Source organism: Morone saxatilis, unplaced genomic scaffold (assembly GCF_004916995.1).
Source record: "Morone saxatilis isolate NCDOM2014 unplaced genomic scaffold, NCSU_SB_2.0 Contig6, whole genome shotgun sequence".
NCBI lineage: Eukaryota > Metazoa > Chordata > Actinopteri > Moronidae > Morone > Morone saxatilis.
Window position 1 is genome coordinate 9,356,545 of NW_023340206.1, and position 23,062 is coordinate 9,379,606.

A 23,062-nucleotide genomic window follows, 5' to 3' on the forward strand; every position below is an offset into this window, starting at 1 on the left:
GTACTGCTGTCTAAAGATGTATTAACATTCATTGCACTTATTTATGATTACATTAACATGCCATAAACAAACCAGTCCATCAGAGATAAGGAACAGTTTTAATATCAACAAAATAGGAGTATGAAAGGACTGCAACTAACATTATTATTAATTAACAGTCCTAAGTCTCAGTATGTTCTGTTTATGAAGATGTAAGACAGCACATCCTCACTTTGGAGAAGTTGCAACCAGACAATAGTTCGTTTTTTTAATTAAAAAATAATAGAGGGATTCATTTATTATCAAAACAGTCGCTGATTAGTGTTTTGAGTGCTATGCTTATGTACCGCACAGTTTATTTAGCATTGTATTACAAAATTGTCAGCCAGTGCATTTTCAGGGAGAAAACATGTATTTGACGCCATGTGATTAACCATAGCTGCTTTGCGTTTTATTTTTTTTAGGGGTGATTTTCATGAGAATACAAGGATGTAATGTCAATTAGAAATCTTAATCAGGCAAATAAATATAATCTACACTGTAAAACAAAAGGAATATCTTGGCTGAAGTAACACCCCTCAAGTTTAAAGGTCCATTGTGTAGGATTTTTAGTGGCATCTGCTAATTGTAATGTCATCTCATCTCACCCCTTTTCAAGTAAGAGAAACTAGGCTGGCAGTGAAACTCACAAAATACTATAATATTATATAATAACTTCAAAAGGCCCTATCTGGAGCTATTATTTGATTTGTCCGCTCTGGGCTACTGTAGAAACATGGGGATTCAAGATGCCGGACTTCATAGAAGAGGACCCGCTCCCTCTGAAGATGACAACAGCTCTACAATTCTTATTTTCAAGTGATTATACACTAATGGAAACATACCTATGAATATTATATTCAATTTCTGCCAATATATATTCCTAAATGTTACACACTGGACCTTTAAAATGCTTAGTCTAACTTCACTGAGTACCCTTAATTTGAAATAAACTCAGAAAAGGGAAGTGCAGGCCATCCAAACAGGACAAATTGGATGTTGAAAAGTTTTAGGTGTCATGAGCAATTTCCATTTTTGCATTCAGTTTCTTCCCTCCTTCCTCTCAGAGTCACTTGCTTTTCTCCCTTTTCCTCTACTTAACACTGAGCGTGGCACTGCTCTTAGCCTTTCCCATGGTAAACTTCACCATCCCGCTCATGTCCACGCTGGTGTTCTTCAGGGTGAGTTTGTGGACCGTCTCGTGGTTTTCCATCCGCACAGACGGGCCTGGCTGAAGGGTCTCTCCGTTCAGAGTCCAAACGGGAGGCTTGTTGATGGCGACAGACACCTCACACTGGAAAGATGCCGGCTCGGGCTCAGTTACCTCCACATCCTCGAGCTCTTTGACCATTACAAGAGCTTGGGCTGCAGCGGCACAGAGGGAAAGAAGAGTTATCATGGTATGTGGGATTTTATTTTATCTTATTAGTATTGCCAAAAACCCAAGCTGGAGCAGTAAAGTTAATTTGTGGCACCTTCAAGGACATTAGTTTAACTCTCCACCCAACTTACCTTCCACCATCAGCTTGGCTTTGGACGTGTGCTCCCCAACCTCGATGCTGTAGGTGCCCTCATCCTCCACGGCCACCTGCTGGATCACCAGTTTCAGGGAGCAGCCATCGGCCAGGATCTCCACTCGATCTGAAGGAACCAGCTCCTCCTTGCCCTTGTACCAGGTGGGGCTGCAGCGGGGCGAGGAAACGGTGCATTCGAGGATCACACGGTGTTTCTCCAGGGCCGTTCGATCTCGCAGGGGTTTCACAATGGAAACAGGGAGCTCTGAAGTGAAAGGAAGGATTTTTGAAATTTGTTATGAACATTTTTAAGCTGACAACATACCAAAAAAAGAAGCAAGATTGTCTAGAGATAGAAATGGACCTTACCTTCTACCTCCAGGTAAGCAGTAGATTCAACATCCCTGGCTACAAAGCGGATTTCCCCAGCATCTTCAGCTCTGACATTACACATCAGTAGAAAGTGTTTGGTCCCTGAAGGAGAACAACAACAGACTTATAGAATCGATCTACACTGAAGTAAATCTCAATACTGGTAGTGGTTTTCCTTTGATTTTTCACCCATCTGTACAGTGTACATCTTTGCTCTATGCTCCTTTTCTAGCTCTTGCTATTTGCTTTACGCCCACCAGAGGTCCTCCTACACACTAATATCAATAACTTAGTGCTGTCATCTGAACTGATTTCACCTGCTTATTTAAAAGAGGTTGGGGGGACAGTCACCAGGCTTTTTTTTACCTTCAGTGCGGATCTTGATGGTGCTAGTGGGCCGGATCTTGTGGCTGTCTTTGTACCACTCCCCTGTGACATCCTCCCGGGAAACCTCACACATGAAAACAGCATTCTGGTCCTCCTGAATGTAAAGATCCTCCAGATCCTGCACTATCTCCAACTTGCGCTCTGTGAGGTTAGTAAAGAAACAAAAAAATAGAAATAGAAAAAGATTTCTTTGAAGTTGACACATTAGGTTAGTTTCAATAAACCACAAGAAGGATATCAACACATTGTTTCAGTGTTGCTCACACACCATACTATATATCAATAAATGTAAGCAAAAATCTAAATTTTTTAGCTTTTAACTGTTTTTTTTAATATTCATACACTTACCAAAAACCTCCAGTGAACAGGAAGTGTTGATTTCCCCTGTGTCACATGTGTAGGTGCCAGAGTCAGCCGAGGAGCACTGCATGATCTGACAGAACCGCTTCCGGCCCATGGAGTAGATCCGACAGTTCTTTCCTGGCTTCAGCTCCTTCCCATTCTGATTCGGAGAAGCAAAAAGAGAGAAAGGTATTCCTCATGAGTCTCAAGTCTGTTGCCATCAAATCTCCATGAGAGCATTTATTTGTTTGTTTTTACCTTAAGCCACTTGACTTCGATGATTTGTCTGGAGAATTCACATTCCAAAGTGGCAGGAAATTCCTCCTCCACGCGGACATCAGTTAGAGCTCTCAGGATAGTCACCGGTGTCTCTGTTCATTTAACAAATCAAGTCTATGACCCAACAAATCAACAACCTAATGAATAAAAATATAATAGTAACAATTATAACCTATTATTATATAATATAACCCTATGATATTATATAATAACCTCATAGCGTTATAATTCTCTGTCCATACTCCCTCACTCTATTTGGTTTCCAGTTGGTCCACAGCAAAATTAATAATGATTTAATCCCATTATGATTGAACCACCACAATTTCCCTTACCTCTATGATTTGAATAGTTTTACAATGCAAAATCCAAAAACTATTAACACTTAAGAATGGTGTCCTTTTTCCATGCCACACTGCACCCACAGAGCTCTACAGGCCAGTATTTACCTTTGATAGTGAGCCTGGCAGTGGTGCGCACCCCTTCACCTGAGAAGACGATAGTGCCTGTGTCCTCCAGGGTGAGGTTGGACAGGGTGAGGCCGTGGATTCGCCCATTGGTGCTCACCCGCCACTGGTTGTTCGGTTTCACGCGGATGCCGTCTTTCTGCCAAATTCCCTCTACATCTGTGTGGGAGAGCTCCACCTCGAAGGAGGCAGTCTCTCGTTCAAAGGTTTCTTGGTCAGTTAGGCCTTTACGGATGGAGATTTTACGGGCTGGAACAGAAGTGATGGGGGAGAGGAGGGTAATAAGTGTCTTTAAATAAATCCAATATTGTACTTATTCTCAGGAATGCTATCAGGATTAAAGATAGTCAGAAAAGATGTCCTAAATCCTAGAAGAAATATAAAAAATCTGCTGCATTTTTTAGCAACATTGTACATTGAATCTCATAATTGCATTTTAAATATAATTACATTTATTTAGGGTATGGCTAATACTTTCACTGTACATTGAAAGAACAGTGTTTCAAGGACAACAGAAGGTGGTTCAAATATAGACCCAGCTCAGTTTATCGGATGACAAAAACAACACCTACAGGAGCCGTGGTCCATTGTCACAGTGTCATTCAGTGCACTGTTTTAGCATGGCTGTGTTTCAAAAAGCTTTTCACACATACAGATCTAGGCTCTGCTATTTTTAGTATCTTTTTGCACTGTGAAAACACGTCAAATATGTACTGTTCTTTAGTTTCCCAGAACTGACAGATGAGATGCCAGTCACAAAGTGGTACACTACACTGACTCCTAAATAATAATTTTATTGTTCTCCACAAATTCGAAAGTATTTGAAAATATGAAAGTGTATGAGTTACAGTAAACGCTCAAAATTACACTATTCATGTCTGGTAACATATCATCCACAGCCCACCTCAGACCACTTACGTTCTACATTGAGCTTGACCTGTGTCCGGTCATGCAGAGTCTCACAGCGATAGGTTCCCCGATCTGACAGAGACAGGTTTTGGATGGTCAGAATGCGTTTACAGCCGTTCTGTGTTAGCGTGTGTCGGGGACCGGGCTGGATGACCACCCCTTGCCTCATCCACTGGACCTCTCCCGTCTCAATGCTGATCTCTGTCTCCAATGTGGTGTCGCCAAACTCTTCTGCCATGACAGCCTCCATTTTCTTAGTAAACATGACCTGAGCCTCTGAACATAATGTGGAGAGACAGAAATAAAGGTTAATACACCACAACTCTGGTAATACACCATATATTCTCTTTTCATTAAATGGACATACCTTGAACTTTGAGGTTGGCTTTGCTTATTTGTCCCTCGGCCTCTGCTGTAATTTTCGAACAGTCCAACATCTGGCACTTCTTGATAACCAAGGTGTGGCACAGGCCATTCTGGTTTGTCTGGAAACGATCACCCAGGGTGACAGGCTCATTGTCCATGAGCCAGACCAACTGGACATCCTCAGGGGAAACCACACACTTGAAGGTGGCATCTTCTCCTTCAAGTACAGTGGTGTTGTGGAGCTCTGTAAGGAACTCCACCACTCGAGGCACTGAAGAGACACAAGAACACTCATGATCCTGCTACCTCACATAAGAAAAGGCATACCGGTAGTCCAGGCATACTTACTCTCTACTCGCAGCGTTGCCACAGTCCGGTCATCTTTGGACTCACAGGCGTACTCCCCAGCATCCTCTCTGGTTAAACGATGGATGGTCAAGCTTCGCTCAACCCCATCCGCCCGAATTGAGAACCTCCTGCTTGCAGCCACCTCCATACCATTCTTCAGCCACTGAACGTCTGCTTTTGGCTTGCACACCTCACAACGAAGGGTCACCATACCGTCAGCATGGGCCACAGTGTCTCGGAGTGGCCTCAAAAACTTGATTCTCATTTCTGTAATGCAAAACAACATAGTTAGTATTGCTTTTCAGTCCAAACTGAAGTGTTCTACAATGTAATCAGATGACAAAATGAAACTGAAATTTTAACCTTTCACCAGCAAGCTGAAGTGGATCTGGTCCGTGTTGACATCGCAAGTGTACTCGCCAGCATCAGAGCGCCTCAAAGGATCGATGGTAAGGGTGCGCTCATGGCCCTCCATAAGTGCTCGGAAACGTTCGCCCTCAACAGGTGTCCAGTCTTTCAGCCAATGCACGAGAGCACTTTCCTTGGACACGTAGCTCGTCAACGTCACACTCTCTGCTTCATAGCCTGTGATGACAATGTCATCTTTCTTGTTGAAAAATGTAACTGGAGGCTCTTTGATAGAAAAGGAAAGAGACAGATATTAGCTGATCTTGCAGTCACATTGATATTCATGTTTCTGGTGACATCGTTGTGAGTTTTTACCTTGAATCCTGACAGCGCTGATCATCTTGTCATTAACAGCATCACACACATATTTCCCAGAATCTGAGGACTGCACATTTGAAATGATAATTTTCCTCAGAGTGCCGTAGCTCTCAATGCAAGTACGTGAGTCATTGGTGAGCAGCCTGTCATTGCAGAACCACTGGACAGGGGCATTGGCACGGGACACTTCACAGGCCAGGATCAAATCGTCTCCTGCCACCATCTCCTGGTTGTCAGGGTCATTTGAGTTACCCACAATTGTCACTGGAGGTTCTAAGGCCAAGGAGAAGAGAGAGAGAGACAATTAACAGTTTTTTTAAAACCAAATCATTTATGATATATATATATATGAATAAAATTCACAAAATGAATTCTACCTTCTACTGTAACCTGGAAGCTGATATTGTCATCTCCAACATTTAAAAAGTATTCTCCAGCGTCTTCTAGTTCAGCATTAAGGATGACCAGGGAACGGAAAGTGCCTTCTTCCTCTTCGCAGAACCTTTCATTGCCCTCAATACGACAGTTATCCTTGTACCATTTGGCAACGGCGTTAGCCCTGGAGAGCTCACACTCCAGCACAATGTCATCAGAAATCAGGGATTTAAGATTTGTCTTAATCTCTGACTTTCTTAGGATCTTTACCGGAGGCTCTGATAATGCAGAATTGCATATTGACATTATGGTTAATCTTGAATTTTGCATTTTAGGACAGAAATCACATTCAAAGCTGACCTGACATTGCCTCTTACCTGAAACTTTGACCTGGAAATCAATTTTATCATCAACAGCATCACAGACGTATTTCCCAGAATCCTCTGGGGTGGGAGAGTGGATGGTCAGACGATGGATGAGCCCGTCCTCTGTGATGGTGACATTACTGCTCTCCTCTATTTCTCTGCCATTTAACCACCACTTCACTTCAGCGTTTGGCCGGGACACCTCAATCTCCAGCATGATAGGTTTTCCAGCAAAACTCTCCAGTTTATCCGGCATGTTTTTGGGACGAGTAAGTGTCACTGCTGGCTCTAAATGAAAAGGAGTAATAATGTCATTTAAAAGGGGAAAAATTAGGAACATAAATGCTAAATGCAATCAAAGTAAATTAATTGAATATTTGTTTATCCTGATGCTAAATTGTTACCCTTATGTCCTCATTCTTACCCGTAATTGTCACCAGGAAGGCCACAGAGTCATCTTCAGTGTCACATATATACTCCCCTGTGTCGTCCACAGTGGTTACTGGTATAACTAGCCAGCGTTGGGCCCCATCCACCTCCAGGATCAAGTTAGGACCCTCCTCCACCTCCAGGCTGTCTTTGTACCACCGGACAGGGGCGTCTGCCTGGGAGATCTCACAGCGAAGCTCCAGCCTCTCGGAGGCCAAATGGGTCAGTTCCAACTCTGATTCACTGGGGGAAATTATTCGTACCGGTGGCTCTGGTGCAGGAGGATAGGTAAATGTAACCTTTTCAATACTTTCGAGATTCCACACATTTGTATTATATGTATTCTGTAATCAGAAGTGAGAACTTAGGGCAATTACCCTTAACACTAAGCTGGAAAAAGACAGAGTCTCCATCTGTTTCGCAGACATACTCTCCGCCATCCTCTACCGAGCCACTAAGGATGGTCAGTCTCCTGTAAGGACCCTCAGATATCAGCTGGATATTGTCACTTTCCTCCACCACCTGGCCGTCCTTGAACCACCGCACCTTCCCACTGGAACGAGACAACTCACACTGCAGGTGGACCACCTCTGAGATATAGCTCTCCATCACAATATCATCTTTAGGTTCCACAATCATCACTGGAGGCTCTGTGTAGTTAGAGGAAAGCAGAGTGAAGGTGAGAGTGTAAAAATGCCAGGTTAATTTCAAGGGAGATATTTTGCTATTAGTTCACTAGCAAATCTATGTATTTAAACACTAATCAGACCAACAAAAGAGTCATAAATTCCCTGTACCTCTGACATTGACAGTGAACTCCATGCTGTTGTTTCCTGCCTGGCAGGTGTAGTTGCCAGCATCTGAGGTTTCTGCAGAGCGGATGATCAGCCTTCTCATGGTTCCCTCTGCCTGCAGAGTGATGTTGTCACTGGGCTGGATCTCACAGCCATCCTTATACCTGAGACACACCAAATCAGACACAGACAACTGTAACACACGGTCTCAAATAAAAAACAGATACAAAATAATACAACTTAAAACTGTCTTTTAAATTGTACATACATTAAAAGCCTTACTTTCCATTAATGGCTTATCTGTTTTAAAAGTAGATTTTATGGCGCTGTATTTGCAACACAACACAATTGAGATTGGTCTGGCTTTACAGGTTATAAATGTTTAGATTTCTTGAGAATCTTAACAAAACACAGTTTAATTTAATAGTTAATAGTTCAAATAAACAAAGGATCTTTTTCATCTAATTTGCCATTTCAAGCCTCTGAATGCAGTGATCAACAACAACTCTTTGAAATCCGAATCATTAAAAAACAGAATTTGAAAACAGAGAATAGAAGAAATAGAAGCACAAGTTGACAAGTTTTCCTCTTCATTCAACAGTTTGAAAACAGAATTCACTCCCCCTCGTCTTACCACACGACTTCGGCATCGTCTGTGGAGACATGGCAGATCAGCACCACGGGGTCCAGCTCCATGCTGCTCTTATGGAGCTCTTCCTCTGGGATCGGAATGAACTCCACAGGAGGACCTTAAAAAACAGGAAGGATGGATGGATATCCACAGCTGGTACACAAGGTACTAAATGCAATGAACTTGCATCCTTAAGAATAAAATATTCTTACTAGAAATTGGTTAAATGATAAAAACAAGTATTGTATAAAATTCTGTAATGTTTTTATTTCAGTTAATATTTTAATTGTTCTTATATATATCCTAAAATTAAGTTTCTCAAAAACCTATTACCTGCAACATTCACATTAAATTTGATGACATCTCCTGAAGTTTCACATGTATAAACTCCAGAGTGAGACGCATCAGCTGACTGAATCACAATCCTCCTCATGTTTCCATCTGATTGGATGTTGAGGCCATCAGCCACCTCAAGCTCTTTCCCATCTTTGAACCAGGATACTTTTGCGAATGGGTGGGAAACTTCACAGTAGAGGACAATGGCGTCTCCAATGTCCACCCTCTTATTGCTGTCTAAGTCTGACAGAGGACTGAATTTTACCACAGCAGCTGCAAAGAAATACACACAAAAAAGTCAACCCCAAAGAAATGCACCATCACAGGCTAAATTTGAAAGCAATAACTGAATTTTACACCTACGTTTAACCTTGAGCACAGCTGAATCCCGGACTCCGTTGGCTATGAACGTGACCTCTGCTGTGTCCTCTGTCGTGCAAGTTTCACGGATAACCAGTGAGTGCTGTTTTTGGGACTGTTGTATTGAATATCTTCCGCCATGCTGCAGCTGAGCGCTATTCAGAAACCAAGTTCCAACCATTGTGGCAGACAGTTCGATGGAGAAGTGAGCGTCATCTCCTTCCACAACCTCACAGCCTTTGAGATTACTGCAAATCTTTGGCCCAGGAGCTAAGGAGAAGAAGTAGAATTACAAATTAACAAAAACTTTTTCACATCATTGCTGTCCATTTTTAAAGCAGTTTTTCCTTTGTGGTAAACATTTGTTTCCACTGAGGATTGGTTTGTTAGAATAACATTATCATGTGTTAATGCACATTTAACTTCTAATATACTGTTAGGGCTTGTCTAATACCTGATTTCTGTGGTTTCATTATCAATGCTGATATTCAGGGTTAAATATATATATATATACAAAATATATATGATAAGCCAATATTTGCCTATAATTGAACTTCACTTATCTATTGTATATATGTTATATGTTTTGAGAAATTGTTGATCACATTCCTCAGATCAGGTTTACACTGAAATACACAGAATAACAATAATGTACAATTCTACTTCACAGTAAGTTCCTCACCAAGATGGACAGCTTTGGGAAACTCCACATGGCCGCTTCGCCCATACTTGTTGATGGAACAGACACGGAATCGGTAGTCGCCTTCGTACTGCACGCTGTCGGCGGCGATCTCAGCTGAAGTGGCGGTCTCTGAGGTGAAACACTTCTGCCATTCTTGGGAGCCCACTTCCTGTCTCTCCACGACGAATATGGATCGGGTGGAGGTCTGGCTGTTGGGGGCAGGAACCCAGGTGAGCAAGGCACTGTTGGGTCGATCCACATCCATTTTCACTCCCACAGGACAGATAGGGGGGCAGTGTCTTGTGGCTAAAAAGGGAAAGGACAATTGGTATGAATGATTCAAAAACTGTTTTTGAACCGCCAATCTTGTTTATTTGTCTCTAAAATGTAAAATGCAATATGACTTTTTTAGCCAGATAACACAGCTGTCTAAAACACTTTTTTTTTATCTCAGAGACAAGCTTAAAATCTTTTGCAAACCAATTCTTGAATCAGTAAGACAAAAATGTACATTAGTGTCTTCTAAATGTACCTTTGACCTTGAGACGTGATGAGGTCTTGGATCTTCCTGCAACAAAGGTCACTACCCCTGAGTCTTGATAGGCCACATTGACAAAGACCAGAATGTGAGTTTTTCCAAAAGACTTCAGGATCGTCTGGTGAGTCTCGTGAAGCTTCAAACCGTCTTTAAACCAGTGGATCTCCATGTCGTCGTTCTCCACCTCCACGCAGAACACGGCGTTCTCCCCCTCCAGGACCTCCAGCTTCCGAGGAAGTTTGCGAACAATAGTTCCTGAAAGTAGAAAGAACTATTTTATTAACCCAACTCTTCATTTGTGTTGTACAGCAAGTGTTTTAATTATTACATTTTGATAGACCTCATTACCCAGAGATCATCTAACATGACATAGTTAAACTGATTAAACTAAAGTTGCCATGGTGAAGGTTTAATCTTTGTTAATGTGTTTCTCTGGATGGCACAGGAGAATGTTTAATACCCTAAAGGAGAATGTGATTTAATAAATACTGAGCCTTTTTGGAGCTTTAAAATGTAGCAACTAATCTGCACATGTTTAGTGTTACCCTGTCTCAATCTAAAATAAAACATACCGACATGCAGTACAACTTACCTTTAACTGATAGCTCTGCAATGCTCTTTCCTCCGTCTGGCATCTCACACAGATACACTCCATCGTCATCCGTCCCAACATCATGGATGGTCAGTCTTCGTTTGGTTCCTTTCTGCTCCATCCCGTATTTACTGCTGGGCATCAGCCGCTGGTCCTCCAGGTACCAGGCAGATGGGACCGACTCATCCGGTACCTCGCACTCCAGCACAGCAACATCCCTCTCCCTCACCTCTATGTCTTTTAATGGACGCCTGAACCGCACAGCTGGGCCTGAAGAACGAGGTAAATGGATATTTAGTTGTTTAAGTAGATGAGATGTAGATTTGTAATAATATGAGTATACATACATTTGTGTATCATGGCTTAAATTGACAAAAATAAAAGAGATTTATGAGGATTATTAAAACAAGAGAAGCTGCTTTTGCAGTGTAATAGTAGTAGATTTAGATTTGTAACTAAAACAAGAGCTAATGACTTAATATCAATTGTGTTTTATTTTATATATAAATTATATATAAATATTTAATTTTATTCCAAATCACTGCAAAAAAAATTAGGTTTTCACATTTTTGCATTTTAGTACAAACTCTTTAGGTTTGTTTGAATCTCTCGTGTCACCACTGAATACTTTTTAAGCAGCGCTCAGTTGCTGTAATGCCACTCCATGTTATCTGTAAATTAAGGACTGGCATGTTGACCCCAAGACTAAACTGACACTTAGGATAGAGGCAGCTGGTACAGTGCAGGACTGCACATATGAAAGGGTATGTGACCCAGAGACTTAGCTGCCCAATATGAAGGGATTAGGAAAAAATAATAAACCACTTTAAAAGGTGATGCCATGCATTTCAACAATGCACACAAAGCAATTAGCCCGCACAAGTGTGGCTTATGACCTAATGTTTTATCCATGTGGTTGGATGCATCCTTGACAATGATTTATTCATTTGGAGCATAGTTATTTGCTCTGGCCACTGACTATTTGTTTGTATTTTTAAGCTGTTCATTTATTTAAGATTATTTATAATAATTTTGTATTGTTAATTACATTTACGTTGGGTATCAGTCCATTGGCATTTTGGAAATCTGTGTGTTTAGCTGTTTAGAATTGCAGGAAAAGCTGATTTCTTTGAAAGCCAAGAGGTATCTCCTACCTTTGACAGATAAGTGAACGGCACTGAGGGTGTTTCCAAGAGCGTTTGATGCTGCACACACATACAGTCCTGTATCCTGCACTTTACAGTACAGAACCTTCAGCGTGTAGTATCCCTCTCTGTCCTCAAATATCAGATGACGCCTCCCGGGCTCTAGGGGAACCCCATCTTTCTTCCAAATGATCTCCGGTTTGGGCTTCCCTGTTACAAAGCAGCGAAACTTGGCGTGTTTCCCCTCTGCCACTGCAAACTTCTTGGCTTTGGAAACATTGACAGGTAACTCCTCTGTAACTCTTGACAAACTGAGCCTCCCGCCCCTGTGCTTCGGCGACCACTGGCTGTTAGTGTGACCATTTGAGGACATTTTACTCTCCTCTCGCTCCGGTACGGGCTCCACAAGAAGGACACCACCTGCCAAGGCCTCACCGTGGCAGTTGATGGCCCTGCAGGTGTAGACACCTTTGTCTGGCATGCGTGTCCTGTAGATCTTGAGCTGGAACCAGCCGCCATCTTGGTTGCTCACACTGAAGTGTGCACTCTCAAAAATGTCGTTCAGCTTCTTCCCATCTTTTTCCCATGTCACCTCGGGCAGCGGAGTGCCCCAGATTTTGCAGGAGAACGCGGCATCTTCTCCTCGATCCACGCGCAGGGAGAGCGGCTTGATGAGGAAACGTGGTTTTTCATCAGACGTTAAATCAAGCTCTTCTCGTTTTTCACTATTCTTGCTGCTCCACTTGTGCTCCCCATTCAGCCCCTCTCCATTTTCTTTCCTGTGTTCACCATTTTGCATCGTGCAATAGCCATTCACATGTCCTTCGATTTCTCCATGTTCTTTAATTGTTTGCTTCACACCATTGACCCCTAATTGCCTTTGCTCCTCTTCCTGTGGCTGGGCCTCTCCTTCCACCTTGAGGGAGGCTGCTGCATAGGTTTCACCTATGCTATTTTTGGCCTTGCAAATATACTGGCCAGCATCCTGCAGGGTCACTCCACTAATGGTCAGCAGGTAAGCTTTTCCCTCCTCAAAGAGCTTGTAGTGTCCATCAGACAAGATCTGGACGTTTTTACGCTCCCATATCACATCAGGACGAGGGTCCCCATCGATTTGGCACCTCAGTGTGGCATCTGTACCACACTGTGCCACCACAGGGCGTGGGTAGCCCAAAACACGAGGAGCACCTCCAAAAATGTCCATGATGATGTCACCCTCTCTTTGATTTGAATTAAGAAATGTCTTATGTTGCGGGATGGCCGTGATTAGAGCCTCTTATATTTGGTGTTGGAGCTGTAAGATGAAGAAAATGTATATTTCAGCAGCAAATCAACTTTAGTCAAAACAAAGACTCAGTCATTTGCAGAACTTGCCCAGACTCTTGACTAGACGCAAAGACAAAGCCACAATCTAAGGGCTGCATTCCTACATAATAATATTTTTTGCTTTGACTGTTATGACACATTGTCCTCTTTAAATATCTGTTTACACCTGACTCGAGCCAGGTGATTGCATGTCAAGTGTGAGGTATTTTGGAGAGAAAATCTTGAATGAGCTTTAAAAAGAGACTATTTTATGATCAGTAAACGATGATTTAGATGATTCAGTGCAGAGAGGAGTGTAAATGTTTCAGATATTCAAAATATCTGCTGTAGTTACCAAGGCTTAAATGGGGTTTAGTAACGTCTTTATCACATGCTTGGTGGTTTAGTTAAGTAGGTTTTGAGCAAACGTAAACCACTCTCGGTTGTCTCACAGCTGGTGCTGTAACTCATTGAAGAGTGTATTTATAAAGTAGTCTGTCCAGAAAAAGACGCCAGAGCCCATGTGTCACATAGCACACAAACTGAGCAGTCTCTAACTTAGACAAAACTGACCCATTTCTGTATGTATGTATGGAGCATGTATGTCGGCTGCATCAGTCCTGATAGAATTTCTTTTCTCTGGATTGTTGCTTAGTTAACATGTTGTTATTATTATTAAGTCATTACGTATTTAAAGCCAGATTCCTCTTCTTTGATAATTACACTCTAACAGATTATGATTTGAACTTTATAGCAGCCAATGGAAAACATTAGCTCCTGTCATCGTGCCACCATCTTTCTTTTGCCATTAAGAATGGCAACCGTCCCTGGTGTATGACGCACCACACTCTCCCGTCTGATGCACATGCTCTAAACAGCCTGGATCATATAATGATGTGCTCATGTCTTAGCTCTTCAGCATGTCAGATATTTCTTAAGTCTTATGACTCAGCTACTCATTGAGCATTTTGTTGGCACATGGATAGAAATTATGCTACTTTAGCAGGCCTGAATGTCAAGAATCACTAGACTAGAAAATAAACATAGTAAAGATTTACCTGATCCTTTTCTTATTTTTAAGAACAGTCAAAGGATAAACTTACCGCTCCTATGAGTTGCTCTCTTTAAAGCATTCTGTCTCTGTTTCGTCGTGTACTTAAAAATGGTTTGTTCAAGCTGGCATTAGTTGATTCATATAACCTTTGAATTATTCTTTGACTCGTAGAAGTGGCAGATTTAATTTCTGTTGCTCTGTACACCAGTCATGAAGCTCTTTCAGACTCTTCAGCTCTTCTTCCTTGTCTCTCTGGTTTGGTTTGTTGCTTGTGGATTCTGGCTCACATTTGACACACCTCCTGGTCACTGAGAGTCAAAGCAAGTGAGAAAAATCTTCCATTCACACTTGGTAGCCTATAGTCGTAGGTATCATCTCTTAGTTGGGTCCCCTCGGTTTGGCTTTAGAGTGCAGGTGGCAGAGAGGAAAATGACCACAGTCTTTCAGTCGAGTGCTTGGTTCATGCGTCAGCTCTGATGCTGTCATTGTCCAACAGCTAAAGAGTGAGAGAGACACAGAGGGAGAGAGATAGAGAGAGTTGGAATGGGGGCTGGGGGGCATTAAATGCTTTCCCAGCTGCTGCCACTGCAAGCCACCCCCTAAAAATAACAGCAGCTTCAATGACAGTGGGCCAGATAAAGTTAGGCTCTCCATTCACAGACCATGGCTCACTAAAGATAGAGGGGAGGCCGAGTTCTGCGATGGATCACTCAGCTTTAAGGATATCCTGAGTTAAACTTCAGAAGAGAAAGGACACCCCACCTGCTGGAGCTCCTTGAATCATGAGTCATGCTGACCTACAAATAGAGTTCAATTAGTAACATCACTAATAGAAAAAGATTTATGTGGTTAAAATGGTTAAAATGGTTACAAAAATGCGCAGAACATAGTTATTTGAACACAAAAGAGACACCCTAACTGCTGTTTGAAAATGTACAATTGAACTTCCAATCCATTACTTTTCCAGTGTGTACAAATAATGTGACATTTTCAAACTCATAATGAAAAAGTCAGACGTTATATATAATCCCCAAATAAATTGCTTCTTAGACTTGTCATACATCCCAAAACAAGTCATAGCCAGGATTGTAGAAATATTTAGGACGGTATATTTCAGTGGCTCCAGACCTCAGGATCAGAGCCACCATGAGGTCTCAAAGATTTGTCAAACAATTATAAGATTTTCACTACAACACACTGTAAAGTAGCAACAGCTTGACATGCAAATCAAGGCTTCTTTTGTCTGGATTGCCTAGAAGCAGGACTAACAGGCCGACAGTTAATAACAGAATGATTCGCAACTTGTGTGTTTAGCTGTGTGTACAATAACAGATAGACAAATAATGGCTAGTTTAGGACTTGATACACAAAGTTTGGCCCTTGGGACTTGACTTGGGACTTCATAACCAAAACCTGAGACTTTGTTCTGCCATTTACCTTTCAGATCAGTGTATTTTCCAAGAACTCGTATATACCTGTGCATTTAGCTAAATTTGTACCATTGAGGCTTTTCTCATCCCTCAGACAAGTTTGCATTAGTGGTTGGTGCAGCAGAGACAAGAAGGTAAAACTAAACAGAGATGGCATCATACATCAGGACAGCAACGGCATGTGTCTGTGTAAGCTGAGACTGTCCTCAGTGAGGTATGGGTCACTGATAAGGAAGAGATTGCCTAAGTGTTGGAAGCATTTAAGCCCATTATGATCTGGCAAGGGAAATCCTCACTGTCAGGGTGTTAGGAAACAATTTTAATGTCTCATTAACATTTCAAACAAGGATGAAAAGCTCATACTCCTTCTTTTAATTCAGCTGCTTTGATTGTGCAGGTCTGAATAAAAAACTTGTTATATAATTAGTGAAACATATATTACTTATTATTTTCCCTAGCAAGTATCCATGCTTAAACAGTTAACAATGGCCTCCCACCATGACAGATTTGTATCCGGTGTTGACAGTCCTTGCCTGCATTCTCAGACGATAGTTCTCTAGGCTCGCTCTTCAAGTGGAGTGTTTCAGACAGCCAAAGCCACTGATACACACTGCAAAACTGTCGTCATAGATATTTGACCTTCAGTGCAGGTCACATAGCTTCGATCACTTTGTGATGGTTGCTGACTGAACGCACTTGGCATACCATCTCAAACAGAGATGTACTCTAAAACCTCCTTAAAACAGAAGTATAATCACATAATTTGAGTTATTATATAGATAAAAGAAAGAGATAACCTCTGCTAACAAGCATGTGTCAGTAAACGATTTTCTAAATGAATAGAGTCGTTTGGAGGACTCACACCACACGAGTGGCTCCATTTAAGGCTGCTGGTACCTCTGACATTCTCATCCCTGCAGTCATCCCTGCAGCTGTTAGGTACAATGACCGCACCAGGAATCAAAAGTACAGCGCCTGTCTTTGTCCTGAGATTGGGTTTCAATATCAAATAAGAGACAGGATGTTAATCAACCCCTCAAATCAAGGAAACTTTTTTCACTTGTTAATTGTCAGGCTCCTCTCCACCCCACAGACTTAGTTTGGGAATTAATATAAGATTAAGAACCTGTGGTGCATAAAGTGCGTGACCGTGGATTCAAACCATCAGGCAGTCCACACCCCACACAGACACAGATGTACATGTGTAAAGGTTTAACTGTCCTGCACAATATTTGCCAGTAGATGGGGCTAGAGATTTATTTTAAGCGGACAAATTATTGGACCTGAGACAAAATAAAACCAAAGCAAACGCCACAGAATAGAGAGGAAATTATAAAGGAGGTTTACTCTTTCGGGCACACACAACTGACCTTTGACCTCCCTAAATGAGGAGGTCAGGAGAATTTTCATCAGTGGTCAGGGATTCTCAATTCTTAATTTCTGTTTATGATTTAGAAGTGCTCATATTAAAAACATTTAGGAGCCAACATCCGGATTTAGATTATTGTAGGACTGCTGTGTGACTATGTAGGACTTTTGTGACCATTTGCCCTTGAAGAAGGAACATAAGTCAGTTTATTTCCTTCATCAATTGTCTGAAGAAAAGGGACGTCAGATGACATTCTTTAAATTATTCTAAATGAAATCTTGTTGTATAAAATTGCTACTTTGATTACAACGAAGTGTGTGGATTCTACTTAAAATTGTCATTACGATCTTATATAAGTGAGAAAGTCCGGCTTCTTTATTGGAAATCTGTGAAAGAATTTTGGTCCCAGAATGAAAATATTTATAACCCCAGAGACCAGAAGACGAGTGTGAAAGCGCACGTACACAGACAGAGAAGAGTGAATGTATACTGAGAATAAGAAGGGGAGGTAGAGAGGTGGTAGATGACAATGAGAGGCGTGCAGAGAGGGAAAAGAAAGATCAAACATTTGTGTCAAGTGACCTCTGACATTTTAGCTCCTCCCTCTTCTCCCTTCAACCTGCAAGCATGCTGTGAGAAACAACAAGGGATTCTGGGAAAGACAGGAGGAGGGCTTTTTTAAAATACAAACAACATCTGTGTGTATGTGTCCGAGGCAGATAGAGGAGTACATGTATGCAAGCACAAGTTGTTTCTTTTATTATTATTATTATTATTATTATTATTATTAGATTTTTTTCTCCTGAGAATAATTTTGGCTCAACATTTGTTCCAGATTTTTTTGATTGGAAATTTAGTTTCCCTCTTTGGTCTTCCTGTGGGAAACTGGGGAGACAGAGATCCTTTGGGTATAGCAGTTATACTAATCTGTAAAATAAAAGTTGAATGCATTCAAATTGTACTTTTTACAAATATTGGTGTGACTATATTTTTCTTATTGTCAAGAAATTCCATGACAAAAAAACAATAAATGGATTCTTAGTATTGTCTTTGTATCCAAAGCCTCGGTGGGTGATTCATTAAAATTATTTAGTTACATTTTAATCATTAATCTGTCATCGCTGCGCATTTGCTTTAAGTATTTAGTTTACTGTTGTTGATATAATCACCAGACTGGCAGCTAAGTGACGTTACGCCAAAAACAGACGTGGTTCTGAGGTATCTAGTCACACCACCACAACTCACTTTTCTTCTTTGACTGAACCTCCCACCTGTGCACTGGACGCTGGGCCAAAATAAGGGCAGGAGAACACCAAATGTTGAAGTGCTGTTTGTGCTAGTAGTAGTATGTAATCTTGTTTGTGTTCATTAAAACCATACTGTGCCCACCTGTTTAAGGAACTTGCTTCCAGATTGACAAAACAATGTCATCTCAAAGTCCATTTCCTAGTTATTTTGCGTCTTCGGATATTTCCACTTGTCATGGAAATGTACATGTAGATGTTCAGATTTCCATTTTTTTCAAGCACTTAAAACACTTTCATGTCCACGCTGGCTTCAAATTTAAGGTTGAGAGTTCATTCTAAACCTTGGAAATAGTAGTTAACAACCTCACCTTGAAGTCCATTTTTTACTTTTACTTTTTTTTTTTAAATTAAACATATATAGTTGTGACTCATTTTAAACATTGTTTAGTGCCACAGTCAGTGTAGGGAAGCCTTTATGTACTGACCTTGGACCTTTTCTCTGCTTTAACAGGACATGTAACTGTCATGAGGGTCAAACGTGTGACCTTCAGGTTACAGGACGGTCCCTCTAATCTCTACCTCTAGCCAGCACTTCTCGTATTCCCATCTCAAACTGCCAGCGTGTGCATCATTCCAAAAATTTCCATTCCCATGGTTTGGATTGCAGTGATAGAACAACACTTTAGTTTGTTTTAAAAATAGTAAATCCTCTAATCTATTCAATCTCTAAAGTTTGTGTTTACATCCTTGTGCATCAGTAAGAGGACTTGAAATTCAAAAACTGATTTATTCTACAGTTTACATTTAATCAAAAGTTGCTCTTGATGACTGAGCTCATAGTAGGGGGGCGGGGGAGATCTCAGAGCCGCACCAGCGTTTACTCTGAAGCTCTCAACGGTTTGTATTGTGTGTAAACTCAGACCTGTATTTTGTGTTCTGCTGCGTGTAGCTCATACACCCCGATCTGGGGATTTAGCCTTTAAGTCAGCTCCATATTAAATTTGTTTTAATAATGAGAGTCAGATGTTGTATTGGATAAATATTGCATTACTTTTAGTGATCAGAAGCAGATGTGGATCAACTTGGGGAAAAAAAGGGCTCCCTGATGAGAAAAGAGACACACGCACACACACACACAGCTGACAGAGGGCAGAGGAGTGTTATACTGCCTCCACTATGAAAAACTGTGTGGATCAACTTTACAATACATCGTTTTCTGTTGCAAGAAACTCACACATATTGTTTAGAGTGGCTGTAAGTCTGTCGATAACTGCTGAAAAAAAAAAAAAAAAAAGCGTAAAGCGTAGTTTAGAGATTAAATCAGATCACTTAAATCTATAAGGCATATCTTAGAAAATGATAGACCACTAACATTTGTTTGTTTAGATGTTTTTCCTGCATCCTGGGTGAGGTCTTGGAAAGGATACTGCCCAGGGACTCTGGAGTTGTGCTGGTGGTATTGAATGCTCATGTGGGCAACAGTGGGGTAACCTGGAGGAGGGTGAGGGGAATGGCCTGCTCCATCGTGCATCCTGCTTAAAACCAAACTCCTAATCTCTAGGTGCTGCTTTGAACACATGAATGAGAATTCAATTACATAAATACCATTGTATTAATCTTTCCATCTGCATGTTGCACTACATTTCACATTATATGCCAGTTCTGTGAACAATAATAGTGATAATATTGTGATGTGTTGTGACTGGAAGTCTCTGAATGCAGCAGAGATGAGGGCGATTTACAGCACACTGACATTTGCACTCAAGTACAGTCACGTAATGTACGAAGGGCTTTAGCGTCAGATGTGTTTGTAAATGACATACAATCACACACACACACACGCTCACAAGGATGTTGTGGCAGATGTGAGGAGAGCAGTGGATGTCGTCACTTCACCGGGTCGCCACTGGCAACCATCTGCCGCACACGCCGACCCTTTACTTCAGCTGATCTTTCTCCATCGACTCTTTAACGCCCTCACATACTCTCTCGTGTTTTTGCTTCTCTTCTCACTTTGTTTCACACTTTATCTTTAAGAGAGGGAGGCCAAGATTTTGTAGCAGTTTAAAGTACACAAGGTAGCAGTTTTGGAAAGTAGACTCGTGGGTCTGTGTGCCCCTGGGCAGCGTGTGTTCAACTATATACCTCCAACCACATGTCAGTCTTTTGCTAACTAACACACACAGCTGCTCATTGTGAAGACCATGCGGTTAGTTGGCCTTAATTAACTGATGTCTCTAATTAGTGGCAGGTTAGCTAACAAATGTGTGTGTGTGTGTGTGTGTGTGTGAGAGAGACAGAATAATTGAGGGAAAGGCAGGGAGAAATGTAACTGCTGCACTGTGTTACATACAGAGTGGTTTTTTGTTTTGCAGTCTGGTATGTTCAAGAAAACTAATCACTCTTAATAGGTGATTTATTTCCCTTTCTGTCCCATCACTTTCATTACCGTCACCGTCACCAGTCACTTTAACTGTCTTCTTTAACTTCCTATGGTTTTTGTGTGTTGCTATGTTATTTGTGGTTGTGTATAGTGTGTGTTGACATATGCCAGTGCCAAAGATACATTTCTATTGAATGAAAATGTGATGGACAAAAAAGTCATCTGAATCTGAATCATCCTCAGTAAGTGTTGTGAGAACGGTCTGGATAAAGTTGAAAATGTCACACTCAGTTGGCCTTTTCAACTTCCTGTCTGTATAAGAGGCCATGTTAGCAGGGGAAGACTACAACATAAATTATTTATTAAAGAAAAAATGACTGGGGGCGCCTGGTTAGCTCAGTGGGTGGAGCCTGGCGACCCATGTACGGAGGCCTGGAGTCCTTGCTGCCAGCGGCCCAGGTTCGGAATCTGACCTGCGGCCCTTTGGCTGCGTGTTCATCCCCTCTCTCTGCCCTTTCCGGTCTGTCTTCAGCTGTCACTACAATAAAGGAAATGCATGCACTTAAATTAGCAAACAAAAAAATATATATTTTGGTGCTTGAGTGCGTACAAACTTTTTAAGACACTGTTGCATGTCACATGTAAATTCCCATCATTAGTGTGGAAATGATCTTGGATTCCCATGAGGTCAAACAGACAAATGTAGGCAAGATTTAAGGCAGATATCCTGATGCGAGAGCTGCTGTTACCATGGCAACCAATTTGTGTGTGTGTGTGTGTGTGTGTGTGTGTGTGTGCACGCGCTAGTAAAAGTGTCCTCCGCATGAACCCTTGGCAGTTACTTTCCATTCTGATCAGAGAAGAAGACAAACTGCTCCACACCGCAAATTCACTTGTTGCTGTTTTTCGTGCTCGGAGTAAAAATAGTCACATCGGCTTTCTAATAGTATCCTCGTTTTTGTTGCCTCCGTCACTGAAAACATGTTACGTGATGGAGTTAAGAATGCAAAGTCATTCATAAAGGTTGGTAATTGCTGTAACTGAACAGTAACAAAGAGAAAATTCACCTTTTGACTCAGCTAGTTCCTGAGTTTTAATGCAGAGCACCGAGAAAATCAGTCACTAATGGTTAACACATATCCCAGAATTTCTGTGCTGTTTCGCCACATAAACCCATAATCATTAACATCAATTCTGCTGCATTATTCATTGAATATCCGTAGTCAGACACTTATTACAACACAAGGTTGTATACAAAATGAAAGTGTGTAGTTTCTTCTAGCTGCACATTGTCTATGTTATTCTAAATTCATAGAATAACATAGAGAATAAGTAAAAATAAAATAACCGGCCGCAGTGTCTGAAAAGTGTTTGTTCATAGTTAACAATATACCAGTAATCCCCCCTTTACTACAGTTTCACTGCCTATATCTGTAGTCATCTGTCTGTATTTTTTGAGGATGGATCGGCCTTGAGCCAAGGAACATTCGATTAGCAGCTCGTGGTGATCCAGGACTGAGATGAGAATAAGTTTTAGAAATAGATTCACAGAACACTAATGTGGAGGTTCCTGACAATGTAAAATTCACAGGCACACAACTGCAGCTGTACATTAAAGATGGTCATTAGTTATGTCACATTTTGTGCAATCTCATTATACAAGACAATTTTTAGCAATTTACAGCTCGGACAATAATGATAGCATGAAACTCTGGCTTCCTCAAGGCCATGGTGTGCACATACACACACACACACCCCTACCTAGTTTTTCTGACTACACATGGCACACATCATTGTTGCTCTTAGCAACACTCAAAGGAAAACACACAAATACACCCACATACTGAAGAGGTGTTTTACTGATGCAATCTGTCAGTGTCCATTCAGAAAAGAAAGAAGAGACAAAGGAAGTATCATCTGCCATGTCTGTGTTTCTAGTGTATGTGACACAGAGAGAGAGGACAGCTAGAAACTGATAATAATATTTTTTTCTAAAAACAGATCTGATTGCCATGGTTACCTTTTCTCTTTCAGGTTTTAAAAAACCTTCTCATTGTAAATTTTGTCCTTGGAGGGAATAGAGACGCATGTTACACAGCAACATGTGTGAGAACTTCTTGTCCTTTGAACTCCCACTGCAACACTTAAAACCACAGCTGATGGCAACATCTTACATTTAATAGTCTGTGCATGTTAAATATATTTCTATTGCAGCTGTAACTAGCAAATAAGCGATCAGTATGATGTTATTGTCAAGTTATTTCACTACAATACAACAAAGTACTATTATTTGCTTTTGTGT

At 41.2% G+C, this 23,062-nt stretch overlaps 1 protein-coding gene across 1 annotated transcript; it reads right to left on the bottom strand.

Annotated features, from left to right (window-relative positions):
- Positions 1–79: 79 nt before the first annotated feature.
- On the bottom strand, positions 80–14,844 carry obsl1a (obscurin like cytoskeletal adaptor 1a). Its single transcript, XM_035677634.1, has 25 exons — positions 14,381–14,844; positions 11,982–13,266; positions 10,828–11,097; positions 10,230–10,490; positions 9,698–10,003; positions 9,019–9,285; positions 8,653–8,928; positions 8,323–8,437; positions 7,692–7,852; positions 7,272–7,544; positions 6,890–7,165; positions 6,478–6,753; positions 6,103–6,378; positions 5,723–5,998; positions 5,363–5,632; positions 5,000–5,266; positions 4,653–4,922; positions 4,295–4,561; positions 3,359–3,625; positions 2,892–3,004; positions 2,640–2,793; positions 2,271–2,432; positions 1,902–2,006; positions 1,531–1,797; positions 80–1,383 (listed from the first exon to the last, which is right to left on the bottom strand). The coding sequence occupies exons 2-25, from the start codon at positions 13,174–13,176 to the stop codon at positions 1,112–1,114; spliced, it is 6,642 nt and encodes a 2,213-aa protein (XP_035533527.1). The 5' UTR covers positions 13,177–13,266; positions 14,381–14,844; the 3' UTR covers positions 80–1,111.
- Between the last annotated feature and the right edge of the window lie 8,218 nt (positions 14,845–23,062).

Bases quoted from the DNA above. Each gene is read 5' to 3' on its own strand.
- obsl1a (XM_035677634.1), bottom strand. From the start codon at position 13,176: ATGGACATTTTTGGAGGTGCTCCTCGTGTTTTGGGCTACCCACGCCCT. The intron at 9,286-9,697 runs GTGAGGAACTTA...TCTTCTCCTTAG, and splicing joins TCCCAAAGCTGTCCATCTTG to CTCCTGGGCCAAAGATTTGC. The intron at 6,754-6,889 runs GTAAGAATGAGG...CTTTTCATTTAG, and splicing joins CTTCCTGGTGACAATTACGG to AGCCAGCAGTGACACTTACT.